At 39.1% G+C, this 20,463-nt stretch overlaps 1 protein-coding gene across 6 annotated transcripts in view; it reads left to right on the top strand.

Annotated features, from left to right (window-relative positions):
- The window catches only part of PLCB1 (phospholipase C beta 1), a 697,632-nt gene that overhangs the window by 527,825 nt on the left and 149,344 nt on the right, over window positions 1-20,463 (top strand). For all 6 annotated transcript variants that reach the window (XM_057529141.1, XM_057529138.1, XM_007165239.2 and 3 more), the window contains 2 exons: window positions 508-654; window positions 12,480-12,637. In XM_057529141.1, the coding sequence (XP_057385124.1) occupies window positions 508-654; window positions 12,480-12,637 (305 nt within the window). The remainder of the gene's footprint in view (window positions 1-507; window positions 655-12,479; window positions 12,638-20,463) is intronic.

The raw sequence follows: 20,463 nt of genomic DNA, 5'->3' as shown, positions 1-20,463 counted from the left end.
TCATCTTTATTTTCTGTTTCAGAGAAAAAAGATCATTATTTGAAAACATTTTCACTTTATTTTAAATAATAAAACCACTTGTGAATAACTCTTTTGATTATAAAAGTAACATATTTTCACGATAGAACATTGGGAAGTGCACTCCTAATTCTAACACCTAGAGATAAGCACTAATAACATTTTGGTGTCCATACACAAAGTTGATAAGCATTCTTATATTTAAAAACAGGAAATCAGTGTTCAGGTATTTAACTCCTCTGAAAGTCTGTGATACTCATGTAACTACATTTTCCTCTATTATTTCTGGCATTTGGAGATGAATGTAGTGAAATAGCATGATCCTAGACTACTGTTTATCCATATTAAATTGCAATTGGGGCTACTGTCTTCCATCTTGGATGCTACCAGAGTTTTCTGGGAAAAAAAAAAAAAAATTAAAGCAACATGATGCCAGAAACCCATGAAAATAATACATTCACATTTTTCTTAACTCTTCATTTCCTCCAGGACAGATATCAGTGGATGGATTTATGCGCTATCTGAGTGGAGAAGAAAATGGAGTCGTTCCACCTGAGAAACTGGATTTGAATGAAGATATGTCTCAGCCACTTTCTCACTATTTCATTAATTCCTCACACAACACCTACCTCACAGGTATGAGTTCATAGTTCTTTGATAATTATTTTAGCCAGTCTCACCAAATGTCACCAACCTCTGCTTACTGTTGTTCAGAAGTGGAGGCGTATTTCCTTTCACTTCCTGTGAAAAGCCTCTGAGAACTGGGGTTCCATGACCAGAGGCTCTGCCCACAAGCAACAATATAATTTCTTCACATCTCTTCCTAAGTTTTCAAGTCATCTAAAATGTATTCATGTCTGGTATCTTCAGACCAATGGAATTTTTGCATAACTGAATTCTTTCTGCAATAGACTTCAAGCCACTTATAAAGCCACCGAGTTCTCTGGACTGTTTTCATCTACAGGAAAGTTCTGCCCTAAATAACTTCCACTCAAGGCAAATTAATAATTTTGCTCAGGTGGGCAGGGCTTTAGACATAAACAAATTTCTTTGTGAGTGACAACTTATATATACTTTGTTGTAAATATTATAATAAAGGAGTGTGTTTCCTTACTTGACCCTAAATTGAGCATTGCCATGGTTTTTAGTAGATTGTTAAATAGAAAAAATATTAAAACATATATATAATATATATTATCTCAACATAGTTTAGAATAAAAATTTTAATAAATACCAATTTCAATAAACTAAAAATGTTTTTATAATCAAAATACATTTCTTGCAGAATACTCTCTGATTACCAGCCTTAGAAAGACTTTGTAAAAAAAAAAAAAAAAACCTACTGGCTAAAAAAAAAAGGACTTTTCAAAACCTTATCACTTTCTTTTTTTTTTATATATATAAATTTATTTATTTATTTTTTGGCTGCATTGTGTCTTCGTTGCTGTGCGCGGGCTTTCTCTAGTTGTGTTGAGCGGGGGCTACTCTTTGTTGCGGTGCGCTGGCTTCTCATTGCAGTGGCTTCTCTTGTTGTGGAGCACAGGCTCTAGGCATGCGGTCTTCAGTAGTTGTAGCTCGCGGGCTCTAGCGCGCAGGCTCAGTAGTTGTGGCACACGGGCTTAGTTGCTCCGCGGCATGTGGGATCTTCCCCGACCAGGGCTCGAACCCGTGTCTCCTGCATTGGCAGGCAGATTCTTAACCACTGCGCCACCAGGGAAGTCCCCTTATCACTTTCTTGCTTCATACAGTCCATCACCCAAATGAATATAAGATTGCCAGACCTCAAGACCCACAGTGCAACCAAAGTCTGGGGTCTCATTTGGTATCTGTAAGTTATAGGTACTTGCCGTGCCTTGGGGGAGGTTTTGATGTGCTTGTGGCTCATTGCCTAGGGGTGTGTGGTTTGTGTGGCAGGATAGACCAGCGATGCCATGCACATAATGGCAGGGAGGTCCAGGCACTAGGTATTCATGAGAGTGTTCAAGAGAATTTCACAGGGTTCAGCCATCTGGCAAATAAGCAGTTCTGCCTTCTGAATTCCTTAAGGGGATCCATTCCTCTAGGCACAAATGTATGTTGCGCTAGCATTGAATCCAGCATTAGCCTGGTATCCCACACTTGGTGAAAAATAGCTTAGAATATAAATGACTCTTGGACAGAGATAGCAATGTGGCCCCTGGACAGCTAGAATGAGCTATTTCAGGATGATTCCATATCATCTGAGACATCTTGTCAGAATCATACACTCTGAGTTCTACAGGCAGTTGAACTGCAACTTGCATGTTCTTCATGAAAATCAGACTGTTCTCATGCTACTTGCGGCCTGTTTTGTTTCAACTACATACCTACTAAGAGAGATTCATGCTATAAAACTAATTAGATTCGTGTTTGGCTCATCCTAAACCCTATTCTTATCATCTCTTGCTGCATAACCGATCACAGCAAAACACAAGGACATAAAACAGCCACCATTTTATTTTGACCATATTCTATATGTCAGGAATTCAGACAGGACACAGAGCAGATGGCTTGTTTCTGTTCCCTGGTGTCTTGGGCTACAGATGGGAAGTGAATGCCTGGGGTGACACAAAAGGCTTGGTTGTTGGAATCATCTGGAGGTTTCACCACCAACATGTCTGGACCTGGGCTAGTGACCCAACAGCTGGGCTCAGTTAAGACTGCTGACCTAATTGCCTAAAATTGGCCTCCCCATGTGGCTTGGGCTTCCTCACAGCATGGCAGCCCCAGGGTAGGTAGACCTCTTACATGGCAGCTTATAGCTGCAAAAACAAGTGTCCCCAAAAAACATGGAGGAAGCTTAATTGCCCTTTTGCACTTAGCCTCTGAAGTTCCATACTGTCACTTCTTTCTTTATTTGTCAAAAATGTCACAAACCTACCCAGCTTCAAGGTAGGGGACATAGACCACAGCTCTCAATGGGAGGAATGTCAGAATATTCTTAGCCCTGTTTTATTATTTTTTATAAATTTATTTATTTATTTGTTTGTCTTTATTTTTGGCTGCATTGGGTCTTTGTTGCTGTGCACGGGCTTTCTCTAGTTGCGGCGAGCGTAGGCTACTCTTCGTTGCGGTGCGCGGGCTCCTCACTGTCGTGGCTTCTCTTGTTGCGGAGCACAGGCTCTAGGAATGCAGGCTTCAGTAGTTGTGGTGCGTGGGCTCAGTAGTTGTGGCTTGCAGGCTCTAGAGCACAGGCTCAGTAGTTGTGGTGCACAGGCTTAGTTGCTCCGTGGCATGTGGGATCTTTCTAGACCAGGGCTCAAACCCGTGTCCCTTGCATCGGCAGGCAGATTCTTAACCAATGTGCCACCAGGGAAGCCCCTTAGCCCTGTTTTAAAATTACTACAGGTTTCATAGCTTCAAGAAGAGAGTGTCCACTTAACCCACTTTCTTGGATTCAGTTTCTTAGACTTATAACAAAAATTTTGCAGCTCCCACTCAAATTGCTAAGCATTTGTAAAGGATTTTTTCCTTCCCAGAGGTCCTTAATCTTATTCGGTATCATTGATGTATCTGGCAGTCTGGTGAAGCCTATGGACCCTTCTAAGAATGTTAAACGCATAAAATAATGTATATAGAATTAAAGAGGAAAAACTTCCATTGAAATAATTTGATCAAATATTGAAAAACAAATTTGGATAAAATTGTATATATTTTATTAACACAATTTTTAAAAATTGTATAAATAATACGTGTGATATTTGCAACAATTGGAATATGATATGAAAATATCTGTGATTTCTACTGGTGACAAAGTCACTGTCCTGCTAGTACTACAGTGATTTGTGGCCTACATTCATAATTGAAGAGAATGTTAAATTGCACATAGTGATTTGAGTTAAAGATGTAATCGTTTTTCTCATCCAAGTTTGAGGAGGTCTATAGAACCTCAAGTAAAAGTCTAGATCTTTGACTTGATAGGATCCTAAGAAATACAACTTTAAAGACTGACACATGATTGAATCTTGCATTTATCTTGTACTTGGGACCCCAAAATGCTTAGAAATACTTAAACATATGTTCGGTTAAATTTTGGACATTGCATATTGTTTTATCTATATGGAAGTCACACTATGCAATAATTTTACCAATAGTCTTTTTTAAGTCCAAAAATAAATATATTTACATCCGTTAGTATCTGTATTATTTGCCATATAACAAATCAGGCAATGATACCAAAATGACTGAATGACAAGACTGATTGGGTATATATACGTTCTATTCTTTTTACCTTCTTACAGAGTATATTAATTTTTCCCTTTTTGCATATCATTATGGACATAGTTTTCACAGTTTACATAGCTTCACTCAACCACAGCCACTATTCTCCTTTTGATGTTCAAATCGTCTCAGCTTTGGTCAGTGGAAACATTTTTTAGGCTGGCTTCCCTCTCCTCTTGACATGACTCATTGATCTTTGAAAAATGTCCTTGTTTTCTGGCACATAAAGATCTTCCAGGCTCATCTTTCTGCACCACGCATGGAATCAGACTTTTCCCCCAATGATCCCTTGTTCCTTTTAGTGTGAAAAATATGCCTATGGGTAACAGCAATTTGAACCCTGTGCTATGGAATGTTGTTTCTGGACCATTTCAGTGAACAAAGCAAGAAAAGATACACTTTTCTTCTTGTTAAGGCACAAAAATTCACATAAAGATTTCTACTCCTATCTTCTGATTTAAATTCTTGATTCTATAGCTGTGCTTCTTATATCAATCTTGATACCTAGCAAATTATACATAATTACTCATTTGCTTTACTGACAACACAATAATAGCTCCAAGAAAATTGTTCAATATCAACACAAACAATAGAACTACAAAATACTGTTCAATTTTTCTCAGCAGTTCTTTTTGTTTTTTAACTTCATTTTACTAAGGATTTTTAGTCCAATTAATTTCTTCCAGGGTCACTCATTTGCCCTCCCTCTGATTAACTTGGTCAGCACAAATATGGTAGAGAACTTGGCTCCATTGTGTCAGTTGGGTTTGGGGTGTTACCATATTAATGGCCAATAGTTTTCAGAAAGTAGAGCTTTCAGCTACTATAAAAGAGAAGGGTCCACTCTACTTTTTGCTGAAGAAAGAACTCAAAGAGCTGTCTCCAAATTTCTGTACAATGATTTCATATTACCACCATCTGATATACATGATTTCTGACCAAGTAAACCAACTCTCTCCCCAATTTTAAAATTTCTAGTAGTATTAGAATTCACATCTTTTTAAATATTCAATTTTTAAAGCTATGTTACCTATGTTAGACCATGTTCTGATCTTTAAGGGTTTTTTTTAAACTTATCTTCCTCACGTTTCTGAGCCATGTATTTTCATACCAGGGTTTGCATTATGTAAATCTCCATTCTTACAATATTACCTTGTCCCAATACCAGTCAAAATCTCTTATTTTTCTGCAGGGGAACTAACAAGAATTCCATATAATTAATTTTAAAAATTACATATAAATTCTAATATAGGTTCTTGAGGTTTTGTCTAAAATCCTCTTCTAACAGGTAAAATTTGGTTTTACTTCATATGATATTATTAGTGTCCTTGTTTTAATTATAGAGTCAGAACTCTTATCTCTCAGAGATCTTTGGGTAAACATTTATAATATAGAAATTCAAACTTCCCAAAGCCTATTAAGAATGTTATAAAATAAAATTATAACCAAGGTATAACCCGATAAAATCCAGTTAAATGTTAAAATCAATACCTAGAAAATGAGTTAGATTTTATATGTTACAAGCAGTTCCAGAACAAGTAGAAATATTTTCTACAGAAACAGTATTTCATGGAAGGGGTATGTGGTGGAAAAAGAAAAGTTTTCCTATTCAAATGAGTTTTTAAAATGCTAGATTCAAACAAAGGTTGGCATCTACTGCAGTATGTTTTGAATATAGGGAAAAAAAGCTTACAGATTCACTCACACTAAGGTTATGATCAACCCTCCTCCCCCAGCCATGACCACGCTAGGTACTTCCTTGGAACATTTTAAGAACAAGTATTCCTGAGAAATGCCAGTCTAAATTCAAATAAGGAGAACTTCAATATTTGGAATGTTTTCTTCTGAGCATTCAAAGGGACCATAAAGATTAAATATACAGTATAAAAACCAATCAATTTAACAATGCATTATTATTGTTATGTCTATTTCTCTGCTCATTATTGCCCCTTTGTTAACTATCAAGACACCCAGAAGGAAAAATAAAATCCAGTCACTGAGAGAAATACATGCACAGAATGAGTTGATGTTTAATTACGATGGTCATTTTCTAGGGTTTTGGATAGACTTGGCAGTACACCAGGTAGTGATTATGGTTTAAGTTATTGTTTTTCCTTGAGGAATCTACCCTTATGACTCAAAACAAGATTCTCTCAGGACTGAACAGTGTGCATTCATTTCAATTACACTTTTTCAGTTCTTCATAAATCTTTCCATACTCTAAACCATTTGGGAGATAATGGCTCCTTATACTCAGGAAAAGCAAAGTGGCCTATCTCTGAATAATTAACATTTTTATTCAGCTTGGGAAGTAAAACATTAGATTGGAGGTTTTAGTTATCCCTCTGATGAATTAAACTATCTGATTATTCAATTCCTCTCCTAAGGTGTATGTTCTTGGCTGCAGAAAAGTTCAAAAAATGGTATAGTTTTATCCTTTAAGGTATAGTTTTTCCCTTGCCAATCCACTACCAACTCAAGCTTAGTGTCACTCCCTCCCTTTACATCTCTCCTACTCATTTAGTCCTTAGCATATGCAACTTTTTATAATGTATTTTTGGCTTAAAGCACACACAGACCTATGAAAGTTGGGTGGTAGAATGGAAAGAAGTTGAGCTTAGCAAATAAACAGACCAAGTTTCAATTTGCCTTTCAGTAAATTAAGTCTTCTAAGCCTTAATTTCTTCATGTGAAAATGAAAGTAAATTGAAACAGCCAGGGTATTTTGGGCTATGCATAAGAGGATACTATTACTTAATGGCTTAAACATTAAGAAATTTACTACCTCACGCAGCAAGAAGTCCAGAAACAGAGTGGTTGAGGGTTGATTAAATCAGGAATTAGTTGATGCCATCAGAGACCCAGATGCTTTCTATCTTTTTGTTCCTCTTATGGTTTCTTTTCCTTCTTTTTTTTAAAAATATTTATTTATTTATTTTAGCTGTGCTGGGTCTCAGTTGCGGTATGCGGGATTTTCTTTGCAGCATGTGCAATCTTTACTTGTGGCACGTGGGATCTTTTAGTTGCAGCATGTGGACTTCTTAGTTGCGGCATGCAGACTTCTTAGTTGCGGCATGCATGCGGGATCTAGTTCCCTGACCAAGGATCAAACCCAGGCCCCCTGCATGGGAGCATGGAGTTTTACCCACTGGACCACCAGGGAAGTCCCATCCTCTTATTGTTTCAAGATGACTGTGCACCCTGAGCATTGCCTCCATAAGAAATAAGCTCCACATGTGGCCCAGGGAACATTCGCATCTTGTGGCCCTTTGTATGAGTGAGGTTTTCCCCAACCCACCCAGCAGACTTTCCTTTACACCCTATTAGATGTAGCCCAGAGTTACACCATACAGCAATGCCCTACAATAAGCACTAACGTGGACCACAGAACCACTGTGACTGGCTGAGAAGAATTAAGATTTATCCCAGGGCTGGAGAGGGGACCCTGAAGCATATCAGAACCTAAATAGATTATTCTGTTGACAAGGAAAAAGAGAAAGAAATGACAGCCAGAAGTGTAATAGTGCAGTGAGGGTGTAAACTCCCTGGCACATAAGAGCCTTCTCCTTTGTTTGTACTTGCCTCTTTACCTAAATGGTAAGGTAAGGAAGATGTCTTGTGTCATTTTTGTATCCAAAGCAACCAGTATTTTGCCTCCCACAGAGAATATTTGAGAATATGCATACACCCTAGGGATGAGGCTCCTGTAATCAGTAAGGCATATGCTTAAAGTTCTTTTCTCACTTGCCTAAGCCATCCCATGGCAATTGGATCTATGTTCAAAAGAGGTTCATGGTGATAAACCATAATGGAAAAGAATATAAAGAAGAATGTGTGTGTGTGTGTGTGTGTATATATATATATATATATATATATACATATATATATATATACATATATATATATATATATATATATATATATATATATATATATATAACTGAATCACTTTGCTGTGCAGCAGAAATTAACACAACACAGTAAATCAACTATACTTCAATTAAAAAAAAAAAAAAAAAAAGACCTTCATGGTCTTACTGGGGCAGCAGACAGATAATGTAGAAGAGAGAGATCAGATCAAACTGATGGCCCTAGAGACGGTCAAGATGAACAACACATCCTCTGTATTTTGGATAGTTCCCTCAAGTGTAGCTGTTGGTTTCACAGCATTGAAAGCAAGGAGAAATGTTTCCCCATATCCATTTATTGAAGGAGACAGTGTTTATTGAAGAAAGCCACTGAATTAACAAAAGTTTCACAATCTGGAACCTTCTTACCCTGAAGATTGAAGAGAAGACAATAAATAACGATAAATATAAATATAGGCAATTAATCATCACACTCCACAAGACGAGAAATTTCTCAGAAGCTTGTGTTAATAGACGGATTGTTATTTTCAATTTTCTGGTCTCTTCCATCCATGGATGCCTTGGGTAATCTGAGACAAAGCTCAAGTGAATGAAGCCAGCTGCCCAAAATGAATGCAGTCAAGTGAGAAGTTGCAGAGCTCTGACTCGGGGCAGTATTATGAATTAATCTGAGATGGAGCTTCAGCTCCAAAGTTCAATCATAGGCTTGTAATGTACTCCAGAGGGTGTTCACAGCCAGGCAGAGATGATGCAGATACTAGTTTCAGAAACAACAAGGGTTGAGGGACTCATGACATATCATTAATCCCAACCTGTGGCAATCCCCTGGCCCCAGAAGCTTTATTTATTGGATCTAATCAAATGGAAATATAATGGTTGGATGGGATATAATAATGAGGAGTTAGGAATTTTAGGCAAGAAAAATAAACCAGCTTTGAGGCTTTAAGCAGAAAAGGAGAGAGTAGTGGAGAATATTAATTCACATATTTGGAAAAAATCTCCATAAATGAAGGAAAACATACAGAAAACCTAATATGCATTCCAAGCAATAGGACAGTTATGGATAAATGTGTGTTTTCTAATGCTTTCTTTGGAAGATTTCCTTTTCTAATAAAGGTTATTCATTTTAGTAATGAACAAATTTACCTTAGAGGAATTCTTTTGGGCCTAGATGTTGGACAATAAACACAACCCAGGCACACACGCACACACACACACACACACACACACACACACTCATATACACCCTCCTCCCCCATTCTTTTGTTTTTCAGAATCATTTCCATCTCTAACCCCATGCCTTACCATGTCTTTCAAAACATTAACTGATCAACATTCAAAAAGTACATCAAATTGCTTCTATTCTATATATATTCTATATATATATTGCAAGCAAATCCAAAGAAATGTTTCTGGAAACTTCTTGAATCTTTTATGACAGAACACTCTAGTGTGGGTTAGGTATTTTTCTACATTCAATCTATCATTAGATTGAAGCAACTTGCTTACTGGCAACTTCTTTACTGGCAACTCCCTTACAGAAGTTAGTAACACTTAACAGAATATTAATGAAATTGCGCATTATTGGATATAGCCAGTAATACACTTAAACAATTTCCTAGGTAGTACACAAGAAAATCTGCTCCACTCTTGAATAGCTGTGCAGTGGTCTGAAGGAGCTAGCATTTTTAAAGAATTAACCTGATAATTGTTTGAATACTTCACTTCTTTAGCTAAAGTAGCCCTCCTTTAAGTTTAGGAATAACATATAAATGATCATCTTTTCCCCTTCACTACCACTCTCCATTTTTCCTTTATGCAGCAAAGACCTTTATTACAACAAACTTTGAAGCAATTTTAAATGGCAAATTGATTATCTAGCATCAGGAACTTTCTAGATTATTTTGTCAGCATTTCTGCTTTTGCAAACATTTGTGTATTTAAAATGTCCTATTTTTTCCAGTAAAGAAAAGTGATTATGCAAACCTACTTAATCAGCCTCTCAGTGCATTTACTAGGGCTCTATAGAACCGAAAAATGTCACCCTTTTGTTATGCTGATATCAGATGTTGTGACATGCATATAAAAATAAAATTAAGCCAATAGGTTTAATCCCATTTTCTTTGTCCTGTGTGTCTCCACTGGACAGATCTTGTCCATTTCAAAGTCATTTTGACAGTTTTCATCAATATGTCATCTTTTAAATGACTGCTAAAAAAAAATGATGGAAGTTTATAGCGTATAAGTCACAGAAAATCTTTAATATGGAAAACCAAAAACTTCCATTTGTGTGTTTGATGTTAGGCTTGTCTCAAAACTTATTTATTATTAATCTTTTAAAAATAATTTATCAAGGGAATTCCCTGGCTGTGCAGTGGTCAGGACTGAGGGCTTTCACTGCCGTGGCCCAGGTTCAATCCCTGGTCAGGGAACTAAGATCTCGAAAGCCACATGATGCAGACAAAATAATAATAATAATAAGTTATCAAAAAATTAGTACCTTCCATCGACTTCTTAAATGAAACAGAAATAGCTTGGCTTCTCTTTCCACCCTCAGATTTCTTGGGTGCCTTGATTATTACAATTCTTATCACTTTACTAGGGGATTTCAGTTCTGCTTCCAAAGGTTTTTAATTTTGATAAATTTTATCTATTTTCTTCCTTTGCTACTTGTGCTTTTGGTGTCATATCTATGAAACCATTGCCAAATTTAAGTCACAAAGATTTACCTCTACATTCTCTTCTAAGAGTTTTATAATTTTAGCTCTTACAGTTAGGATCTTAATTGATTTCAAGTTATTTTTTTTAATATGATGTGGTAGGGATCCAACTTCATTATTTTCCATTTAGCAATCCAGTTGTCCCAGCACCATTTCTTGAAAAGATGATTTTCTGCAATGAATTGTTTTGGCACCCTTGTTGTAAGTCAATAAATGTGAGGGGTTATCTCTGGGTTCTCAATTCTATTCCATTGATCTGTGTGTCTAACCTTATGCCAGTACCATGCTGTCTTTTTTTTTTTTTTTAACATCTTTATTGGAGTATAATTGCTTTACAATTGTGTGTTAGTTTCTGCTTTATAACAAAGTGAATCAGCTATACATATACATATATCCCCATATCTCCTCCCTTTTGCGTCTCCCTTCCACCCTCCCTATCCCACCCCTCTAGGTGGTCACAAAGCACGGAGCTGATCTCCCTGTGCTATGCGACTGTTTCCCACTAGCTATCTATTTTACATTTGGTAGTGTATATATGTCAGTGCTACTCTCTCACTTCGTCCCAGTTTACCCTTCCCCCTCCCTGTGTCCTCAAGTCCATTCTTTATGTCTGTGTCTTTATTCCTGTCCTGCCCCTAGGTTCATCAGAACCTTTCTTTTTTTAGATTCCGTATATATGACCACACTGTCTTGATCACTGGAGCTTTGTAGCTAAGTTTTGAAACTGGGAAGTGTGAGTCTTCCAACTTTTTCCTTATTTTTTAAGATCATTTGGGCTATTCTGAGTCCTTTAAATTTCCATATGAATTTTGGGATCAGCTTGTCAATTTGTGCCAAAAAAAGCCAGATATGATTTTGATAGGAATTGAATTTGTAAATCAATTTGGGGAGTAGTGCCATCTTAACAATTTTGAGTCTTCTGCTCCATGAACATGGGATGTCTTTTCATTTACTTAGGTCTTGTTTAATTTCTTTAACAGTGTCTTGTAATTATAAGTTTTATACTTCATTTGTCAAATTTAAATTTATTCCTACAAATTTATTTCACTTTTGCAAAGAGAATGTTTAGCTATGCTAAGCATTTGTGCCTTGGACAAACATGACAGAAGGTTTGACTTATATAATAGAATGCCCTGTCAACAATACCCCTTCATAGGGAGGGCCAGAATTAAAAGACTGAGTTTTGAAGTTATAATCCTGATCTTCCACTTACCAGCTTTGGAAACTTGGGCAAATAAAATGCTCTATGCCATTTTCATTATCAGAAAATAAGCATTTAAAAGTAAAAGTAGTTATACCAGGTAGATTTTTATGAAGATTAAATGTAGTAATATACGTAAAGTCCAAAGAACTATAATTGGTACATGGTAAGCAGTTAATAAACATGAGTTATTGTTATTGTTACAATGCTCTCCTCCTTCTATTCTCTCTTCCCCAAACCACTGCTAGGGAGCCACAATTCCATTTGGGATTGTGCCACTACCTTCTGGTATGTTGAGGCAGAAGAAAGACTGAGGACTGCTCAAGGTCTTGAACTCTTTGTTTTCCCATTGTTGACGAGCTTTTCTAGGAAGCCACCAGTGTCTTCCTTGCTTTGTGGGAGTCTGAGCTTCATTTCGTTGGCGTTTTACAGCTGGCCAGCTGGCTGGAAACTCCTCCGTCGAGATGTATCGCCAAGTGCTCCTGTCTGGTTGTCGCTGTGTGGAGTTGGACTGCTGGAAGGGACGGACCGCAGAAGAGGAGCCAGTCATCACCCATGGGTTCACCATGACCACGGAGATATCCTTCAAGGTAGAGTGAATGAATATTGCTAAGAGAGGAAGCTGGGGAGACCTGACACCTTTTTGGGTAAAGCCTGCTAAGGCTGAAAGTCCCAGTGGTCCCAATTAAGTCCATAGGCTATTAATCATGTTTGCAATTTCAGAGGCTAAAATTTAGCAATTCATCCATGATTATCTGGCATCAGGTGAACTGCTAACCAAAATCTAAAGAAACTGTCTTATTAAAGGAAATATCAATTTATTTGTCTATTTAACACTCATTCTTTTTATTGCATTTTATCGTTGTGAAATATAACATACATAAAGAACACATACAACTTATTCATACAGTTTAACCAATGGATATAAAGTGTACACTCATGTATTTACCACCTAAAGCAAGAAGTAGAAAATTACTGGCACCCCAGAAACACCCATGTACCTATTCCCATTAGAATGACCTCCTTACCTCCAGAGATGACCACTTTCCTGACCATTATAGTGATCACTATTTTGCTTTTCTTCAGATTTGTACTAGTTTATGTGCAGCTCTAAACAATGTAGTTTCACCGCTGTTTTAACTTGATTTAAGTGGATTCATGCTGTAGTATGCATTATTTTGTGTTGTGCTTTTTGAACTCCATGTTCTTTGGGAGATTCAACAATATTATTGCGTGTTTCTCTAGCTTCCTTGCTTTCTTGATGATGATGATGATGATATTAATCACCACTATTTAATTATTACATACTATTCCATTCTGTGGAATATTATATAATAGTCAATACAGGAGATTGACTATTATAACCAGCTTTTGACACATTGATACCTATCAGTCAAAGACCCCTAGGAATACACCAGTGGTCAAAGTTGGCTTTACCAGCTTATGCAACAAGGGAGTACACATGTCATGGGGAACTGTGTTTGTCAGTAAAATTGTATTAGAGAGGATTTACAGGATTTGGCCTGTATTAGGTGATTTGGGTGAGAGTTCAAGGAGACAGGGTTTTGCTATAGGTTGGATGCTGTCAGTAAGCAGAAATAATCCTACGATTGGGTATCTTGATAAATCCTATCTAGGAGGCAAGACTAAAGTGGTAATTGGTAAAGAAGCATCAACTACTCTTATTAGTCAGGAATGAGGGTATATTTGGTCATCTCCCTTCTCTCTCCACCCAAGTTTCCATCCTACACCATAAAGGGCCTAGCATTCATGCATATGGACACCCAAGCCCAAATATCCAGATTCTATTCACATCCTCTGCAAAGAGCCATCCGCAGGAGCTTGGGGTCATTTGGGCTGGGGAAATCTGGGGTCCTAGGTAACTAGAGAGAGATCTAGAAAGAGGATATGTGGGCTTTTGGGGACATGTTCTCTTGACTGACTCAGGCTTCTCATCTCTTTGGAAGGGATCAGAAAAGAAGGGCCAGAGGATAACTCTAGAGCACAGGGTCCCAAGGCATGAGCTCCATTACCTGGGTTACTTGGGTCTCAGGGCAGAACTGGCTCTGGGTCACTAACTCTTGCCTTAAGTAACCAAGGAAACAGAGCTCAGGTGGGTGGTAGGTAAGGTGGAATGGGGACAAGGCCATTGAAAATGAGAGGTCGGAGTGCTGAGAGGCCAGAATATTGGATGAGTTAGATGTTAACATCACCAAGACTGGTGACAAAGCTTTGGATGAAGAAAAAGTGAGCCACTTGCCAAAGTCTTTGCTGAATGAGGTGACATTCAGTAGATGGCAGAAGTGAAGAAGTGGTAAAAGCTGGTTTGGCTGCTGCATGAAAACTGGGTTTGGTTTGGTTTTGTTTTAAGATAAGAAGATCGAAAGGTAATATTTCAGAAGTAGCAATGGGAACAAAAAAATTTCCAATATCCAGCTTTTAGCCCTGGAGCACTTGGAATGTGATAAAATAAACATATGTCTTTTGAGAGGGCAGCAAAAAGAGGCAAGATTTTCAAGGGACAGCCAGGTTTCAGTTTAGACAATTGAATTTCCTCATCAAAGGTACTATACTTGACAGCAATAAAAATGTGTTCAGAAGGAATATTAGCACCTTAAAATATATTTACTATGTTGTGAAGTTGACTTTTCATGATTTCTGAAACTTAGGCTATTACATAGCAATTAGTGAAAAATAGCACCCTTCATTAAATTTTTCAACAAAGTTTAATATGGGGTTGACCTTAATTCTGATCAAAATCTTTGTATCTGCTTCTGAAGTTGAGCACTCTTAATGTTATTTGGTTTTTCTTTAATGGAAAATCAATGGGTTTCTTTTCCATTTCCATAGTCCCCCACCTTCCCAGCTCCTGCCATGATCCCTCGTCAGCTAAGATACCAGGCCTAACCTGTTGGGCTCTTTTGAAAAAGTGGGGGATATGCGACCCTTGTGTGGAGTGGATGCAATTTGTGCTCATCCGTCTGTTGATGGATGGACAGGGTCCTGGAAAGGGAGACAGCACATCCTGATGGAGCCGTTGCTGAGCTAGGGGACCGATGGCCTTGTGCAAACACCCGCTGCCAGGAGGGCCACCCACACCCCCGCCCACCAACCCCTCAAGAGTCCCTGTGAGGAGCAATTATATTTTCTTAAACATTTATAATCCTCGGGGTTCTTTGATTTACTTTGGGGGAAGGGGAGACTGTGGGGAGGGAAGATAAAGCACATTCCAAGCACATTCTAAGGCATGTTTATTTTGTGTGAAGCATTGGCTTCTTGGCCTTGGCCATCAAGTCAGCTTAGAGTGACTCTCCCTGTGCACTCGACCGTTCAAGTGGTCCTTCAATCGCATCTGTGATCCCAGAGTCATGGGCCGATTGAGCATCTATTCCTGGGCTCCGGAAGCACAACTTCCCACCACATACACACACTTGCTGACAGATTTAGGAACTGAAAGACTAAATCTAGCCCAGAATTCTGCTTCCTCTCTCTGCCTGCTGGAATTGGGGGTGGGGGGGCAGCCAAAAAAGAGCAGGAAACTCGTCATCCTGGTGGTTGGTTGGTGCAGCTTTGCTTCCTGCTATTGTGCATTTGCAGGATAGATAATTCTGGCAGAGATGTGGGTGTGTGTGTGGGGGTGGTGGTGGTGGGTGGGAATGAGTGTGAGGAGTAGAAATGCCAGCCTGTTTTGTGGACAAATACACGGAGCAGGAATTCTCTGCATCAGGACTAGGACTAGAGTGAGGCAAGTGAAGCATCTATCATGCAAAATTTAAGGAGGTGCTTATTCTCACTGACATATAAATGCGGACTTGGCACCTGAGATTGAGTGTCTCTTTAAATTTTGCACTTACGCGCCTCACTTGCCTCACCCAAGTCCCAGCCCTTTCTGCCTGATTATCAGCAGGCAGTCTGCTTTTCCAGAAACTACTGTGTAAAATGACTTTGTAAGAAAGGATGAGAAGAGAAATGGGGGACAAAGCTCTATGTGATCTCTCTTCCCCGCATCACCCCTTTCCCCCTCACTCACATGGCTGGGCTCTGTGCTGTCCCCTGACCATGATAGGCAGGTCCTGCCTCACAGCCTTTGCAAGGTTGCCCCTCTGCCTGAAACACTCTTCCCCCAGGTATCTGCATGGCTCACCTCTTACCTCCTCGGAGCATTTCTCAAATGCCACCTTCTCAAGGAGGCCTCCTGGGACATATTTAATACTGTAACCAGTACTCCCACACTCCTGATAGGCCCCCCACCACTTTATTCCTTCTATTTACCAAGAGGCACTTATCACCTTCTACTACTCTGCTTAATTTACTCAGTTATTATGTTCCTTCTTTGTTGTCTGTGTCCTTCTGTCAGTAAGAGCATTGAGCTCCACAAAAGACAGGGATCTTTGTTTTGTTCCAAGCACTTTAAAAAGAATCTGACATATAGTAGGTGCTCAATAAATTTTTAATGACTTTTTCCATCCCCAGGAAAATAGACAAACTATAGTATAGCCTTCATTTTTAGTCTTTCTTGCCTCTGTGCATCAGATAAATGAATTTTGTCTTTCTCCGGTTTTGCTGTGAAATTCCATATATCAGTAGGCGGTGAAAAGATTCTCCCAATGTTTGCCAGTTTGGGCTATCCTATAGATTTGGACCTGATCTTCACGGTGTAATTAGACTATATTCTATAGCCACAGCGTGTATTGTAGCAGCAAAATAAACCAATTGCAAAAGTTCATCATTTTTATGTCACACAGTTTATCTTCTCTGAGTCTATGTAATCTGGAAAGCTTCCATGTGATCTATGATAAATCCCCAAAAGCAAAAGTTCCTGTTGGCATTTACCGCCTGTTTATTGTTGGGCCAAAATAAAAAGTTGTGTGCTGGGAAAGCAGACATGCTGTAATTCAGCCTCTTTATGGAAGACTTTTTATTTTGCACTCTGGATTTATTTATTATATATCCCATATATCGGCTCTTCACTTTCTTTGCCTCATTGCCTGAGCCTTTCCGATGGTCATGACATATAGCAATTCGGCACGTGGTCTGCATCCTCTCTGCTCTCACTCAATCTCCTCCTCCCCACACCGATCCCCACCTACCTTCTCCATCCCCGAGCTGCTCCTTTTTCTCACCCCCTCAGGCAGCTCCTTTGTAACCAGCAATTGCATAAGATGGAAAACTGAGTAAAGTAATAAAATATATAATTAAAATATATTAAATTTGAGTATGTGGTTAAATGGAGCATTTCCGAAAATAAAGTGTCATTCTCTGAGAGAGTAATAATTTAGGATGCAATTTAACTGCCACATACATGCTCACATAAAATGGATATCCAAATACACCCTGCTGTTGTCTGTCAAGGATAAGAGATTTCAAGGGCAGATTTTCCCCCTGGAGGTTAGTAACTGAGCCATATGGTTTATAGATTATTGGATCCAGTGTTAGAGGTCTCTGAAAAAAATGATTTTGGCTTAATGAGGAGCAGTCGAGCAGTAAGGTACTTTCAAATCCATTGTCCACTAAGGACAGCTTATGTGAAAGAACCAAACTTAAAACCTAGACTAGCCTTCTCATCCTCAGTGATCAGGTGCCCCATGCAAAGTATTAGAAAGGTATGAAAAACCAAAAGGGAACTTCCAGAGTTTTCAGGCGCTCCCAACTAAAACTGTTAGATGAAATTCAGTAAATGTTTTCTTTAAAGGTTCCAAAAGCTTTCCTAAGCTGGTGACTAGAGTTGTGGTAGAGATGGGGAAGGGCGGAGGGAGAGGCTGGGAAGGAAAGAGAGAAGGGAGACCGTAGAAGTGTAGAATGCAGCTCTAGAGCTGACTGCCAGGGTTCCAGTACCAGCACTGACTGGCTGCAAGGCCAGGAGAAGCTCCCTTACAGGCCGAGCCTCTTGTTCTAAGCCATGTCTGCATATTAAGTAGGGTGGCTGAATGCTGTTGTTCTAAGCATTCAGTGAGCTTACTTAATATACAGACATGGCTTAGAACAATGCATGGCATGCAGTGAGTACTCTATACATGTTAGCTACTGATATTATAATTGAAAAATTTAAAGCCACACTTTAGCTTTCCTTCTAGAAATATAATGGTAGGGTATTATATATGCAAGGAGTTGTTAAGTCAGGGTGAGGGCAGGGAGTTGAATGAAGTCATTTGTAAAGCTGCCATGGTAGAGGATGTGGGTGACACCCAGATGCAACCCCTGGCATCCACTTTACCTCTAGGAAGAGGCCAGAAGCCCAAACCATGTGACAAGTGAAAACACAGCCCAGCCTTGGTAAGAGGCCCAGTGGGAGCTGGGAAGAGTGTAACCAGTGAGCTTGGGGGCTCCATTGCAAACATAGGGTCCTTGGTCAAGTGCACAAGACCAAACATGTACAATGTCAGAGGTAGGAAAAGGGAAGAAATAGGATACATCAGTCAAGAAAGTCTAGGAACCCCAGAACCCAGTGGCAGTTCAGGGCACACCAGCATCCCTGCTGTGGGAAGACAGAACCCCACCCAGAGAGTTAGGAAGACAGGTAGAGGCACAAACTCTCTACAGGTGTCTGTAAGAGGAGGCCCAGAAAAACATGGACATTTCATTGGCTAAAGATAAAGAGAGATAGGCCCTTGGGTTTTCACTCACCTTCGGGCCTGACTCTCACTGGCCCAAACGGTGATGGGGCGGGTCTACGATCAATATTCATTATTAAAAGCAACTGGAGCAGTTTGCATATAGCCAAAGTTGTCAAAGACTAATTACACTATCATTTGAAAGACTTTTTTAAATTTAAGACTTGATCTTGATTGGAAATTTTGTCCAAGAAATTATTAAAATTAACCGGGCTATTGAGTATGGAATCAACATTCAAATTTCTATAATACAAAATTACATTTACCTTTGGTTACAGTCAACTTTTAAGATTTGCTTAGGCCAAGGATCAGACCAGTCCAGGGGCTGACAAACTATCTTCTGCAGCCCACATTCAGCCTGTCACTTGCTTTCGTAAATTCAGTTTTGTTGGAACATAGGCACATCCACATGTTTACATATTATCTGTGGCCACTTTGGGGCTACAAAGGCAGAGTTGAATATTTGCCACAGAAACCATATAGCCCACAAAGCCTAAAATACTCACCACCTGGCCCTTTATGGAAAAAAATGTGCTGTCCTCTGAAAGAGTCAGTAGAGAAATAAATGGGAACACAAGTAGGCAGATTGTGTCTCTTCTATTAATGATTTTAAGAGTCCATTTATTCATTTGGAAATATTTAGTGAGCATCTAGAATGCTCCATAGTAGTTTCTACATCCTAGGGGCAGAGCAATGGAGAAAACTGAGTGCTTACCCTCAAAAAGCTTACATTCTAGTGTGGAGAAATAGACCAAAATAAACACACCACATGGCATGTGGAAATAACCCTTTAAGACAACGTTAATCAGTATTGAAGGCAAAGAAGGGCTAGAGGTATGCTATTTTCAGCAGGATGGTGGGAGAAGACCCCGGTAATGTGGCATTTAAGCAGAGATCACCACCCCTCAAAATTAAGGAAGTAAGCCTTGCTGTCAGATAAGAGTATTCCTGAAAGAAGTAACAAGGATAAACAAAGAAATGAGAGATGAACAAAGAGATGAAGTAATGCTTGGTCTATTGGAGGGAAAGCAAGAAGGTCAGTGGACTGTAGCAGTGTGAGCAATGGAAAAGAAGATGTATTTAGTGAGATGGCAGGTGCAGGATCTGATAAAGAACTTGGATTTCACTCTGTGAAATTGGAGGCCATTGAAAGTTTACTCCAAAGGAATGAAATTGAAATCATCTGACTCATGTTTAGGAGCAATCACTCTGGCTGTGGTAGGCAGTACAGGAGGCAAACATAGAAGCAGCTAAAAGCTTTATTAGTCAGCCTTCACTAGGTTTTGCTGCAAAAACTAGAAACTCCAGAATCTCAGTGGTTTAGAACCACACAGGTTTATTTCTTGCTCAGGTTAGATGTTGGCTGTTGCTGCCAGCAATATTGTCTGCAATCCATACAGAAAGAACAGCCCCAATCTGTGCTATCACCAGGCTCACAGCAGTGGGGAAAGAAAGGTGGCAGAACCCAAGATGGCTCTTGAAGACTCTGCTCAACAGAACCATGTGCCATTTTCACATGCATTTCAGCAACCAAAACAAAACACAGGGCCATGCCTTTGGTCAACAGATCTCACAGGAAGGGTAGTGAATATGTGGGAATGACGACAGAATCTATCCCAGCAGTTACGGCAAGGGTTTTTGGGTCGGGATGATAGAGGTGGAGGTGCTGCTATGTGGTTATATTCTGAATATATTTTGGACAGGATTACGGATGAATTGAAAGATGTTATAATAAGAGGAATCAAGAATGGCTCTCATGTGTTTTGCTAGTAGCAAATAAAACAGGGCCAAATTTAGGAAATAAA

The sequence above is a fragment of the Balaenoptera acutorostrata genome, chromosome 15 (genome assembly GCF_949987535.1).
Source record: "Balaenoptera acutorostrata chromosome 15, mBalAcu1.1, whole genome shotgun sequence".
Lineage (NCBI taxonomy): Eukaryota > Metazoa > Chordata > Mammalia > Artiodactyla > Balaenopteridae > Balaenoptera > Balaenoptera acutorostrata.
This window is presented reverse-complemented; position numbering and strand designations above follow the sequence as displayed.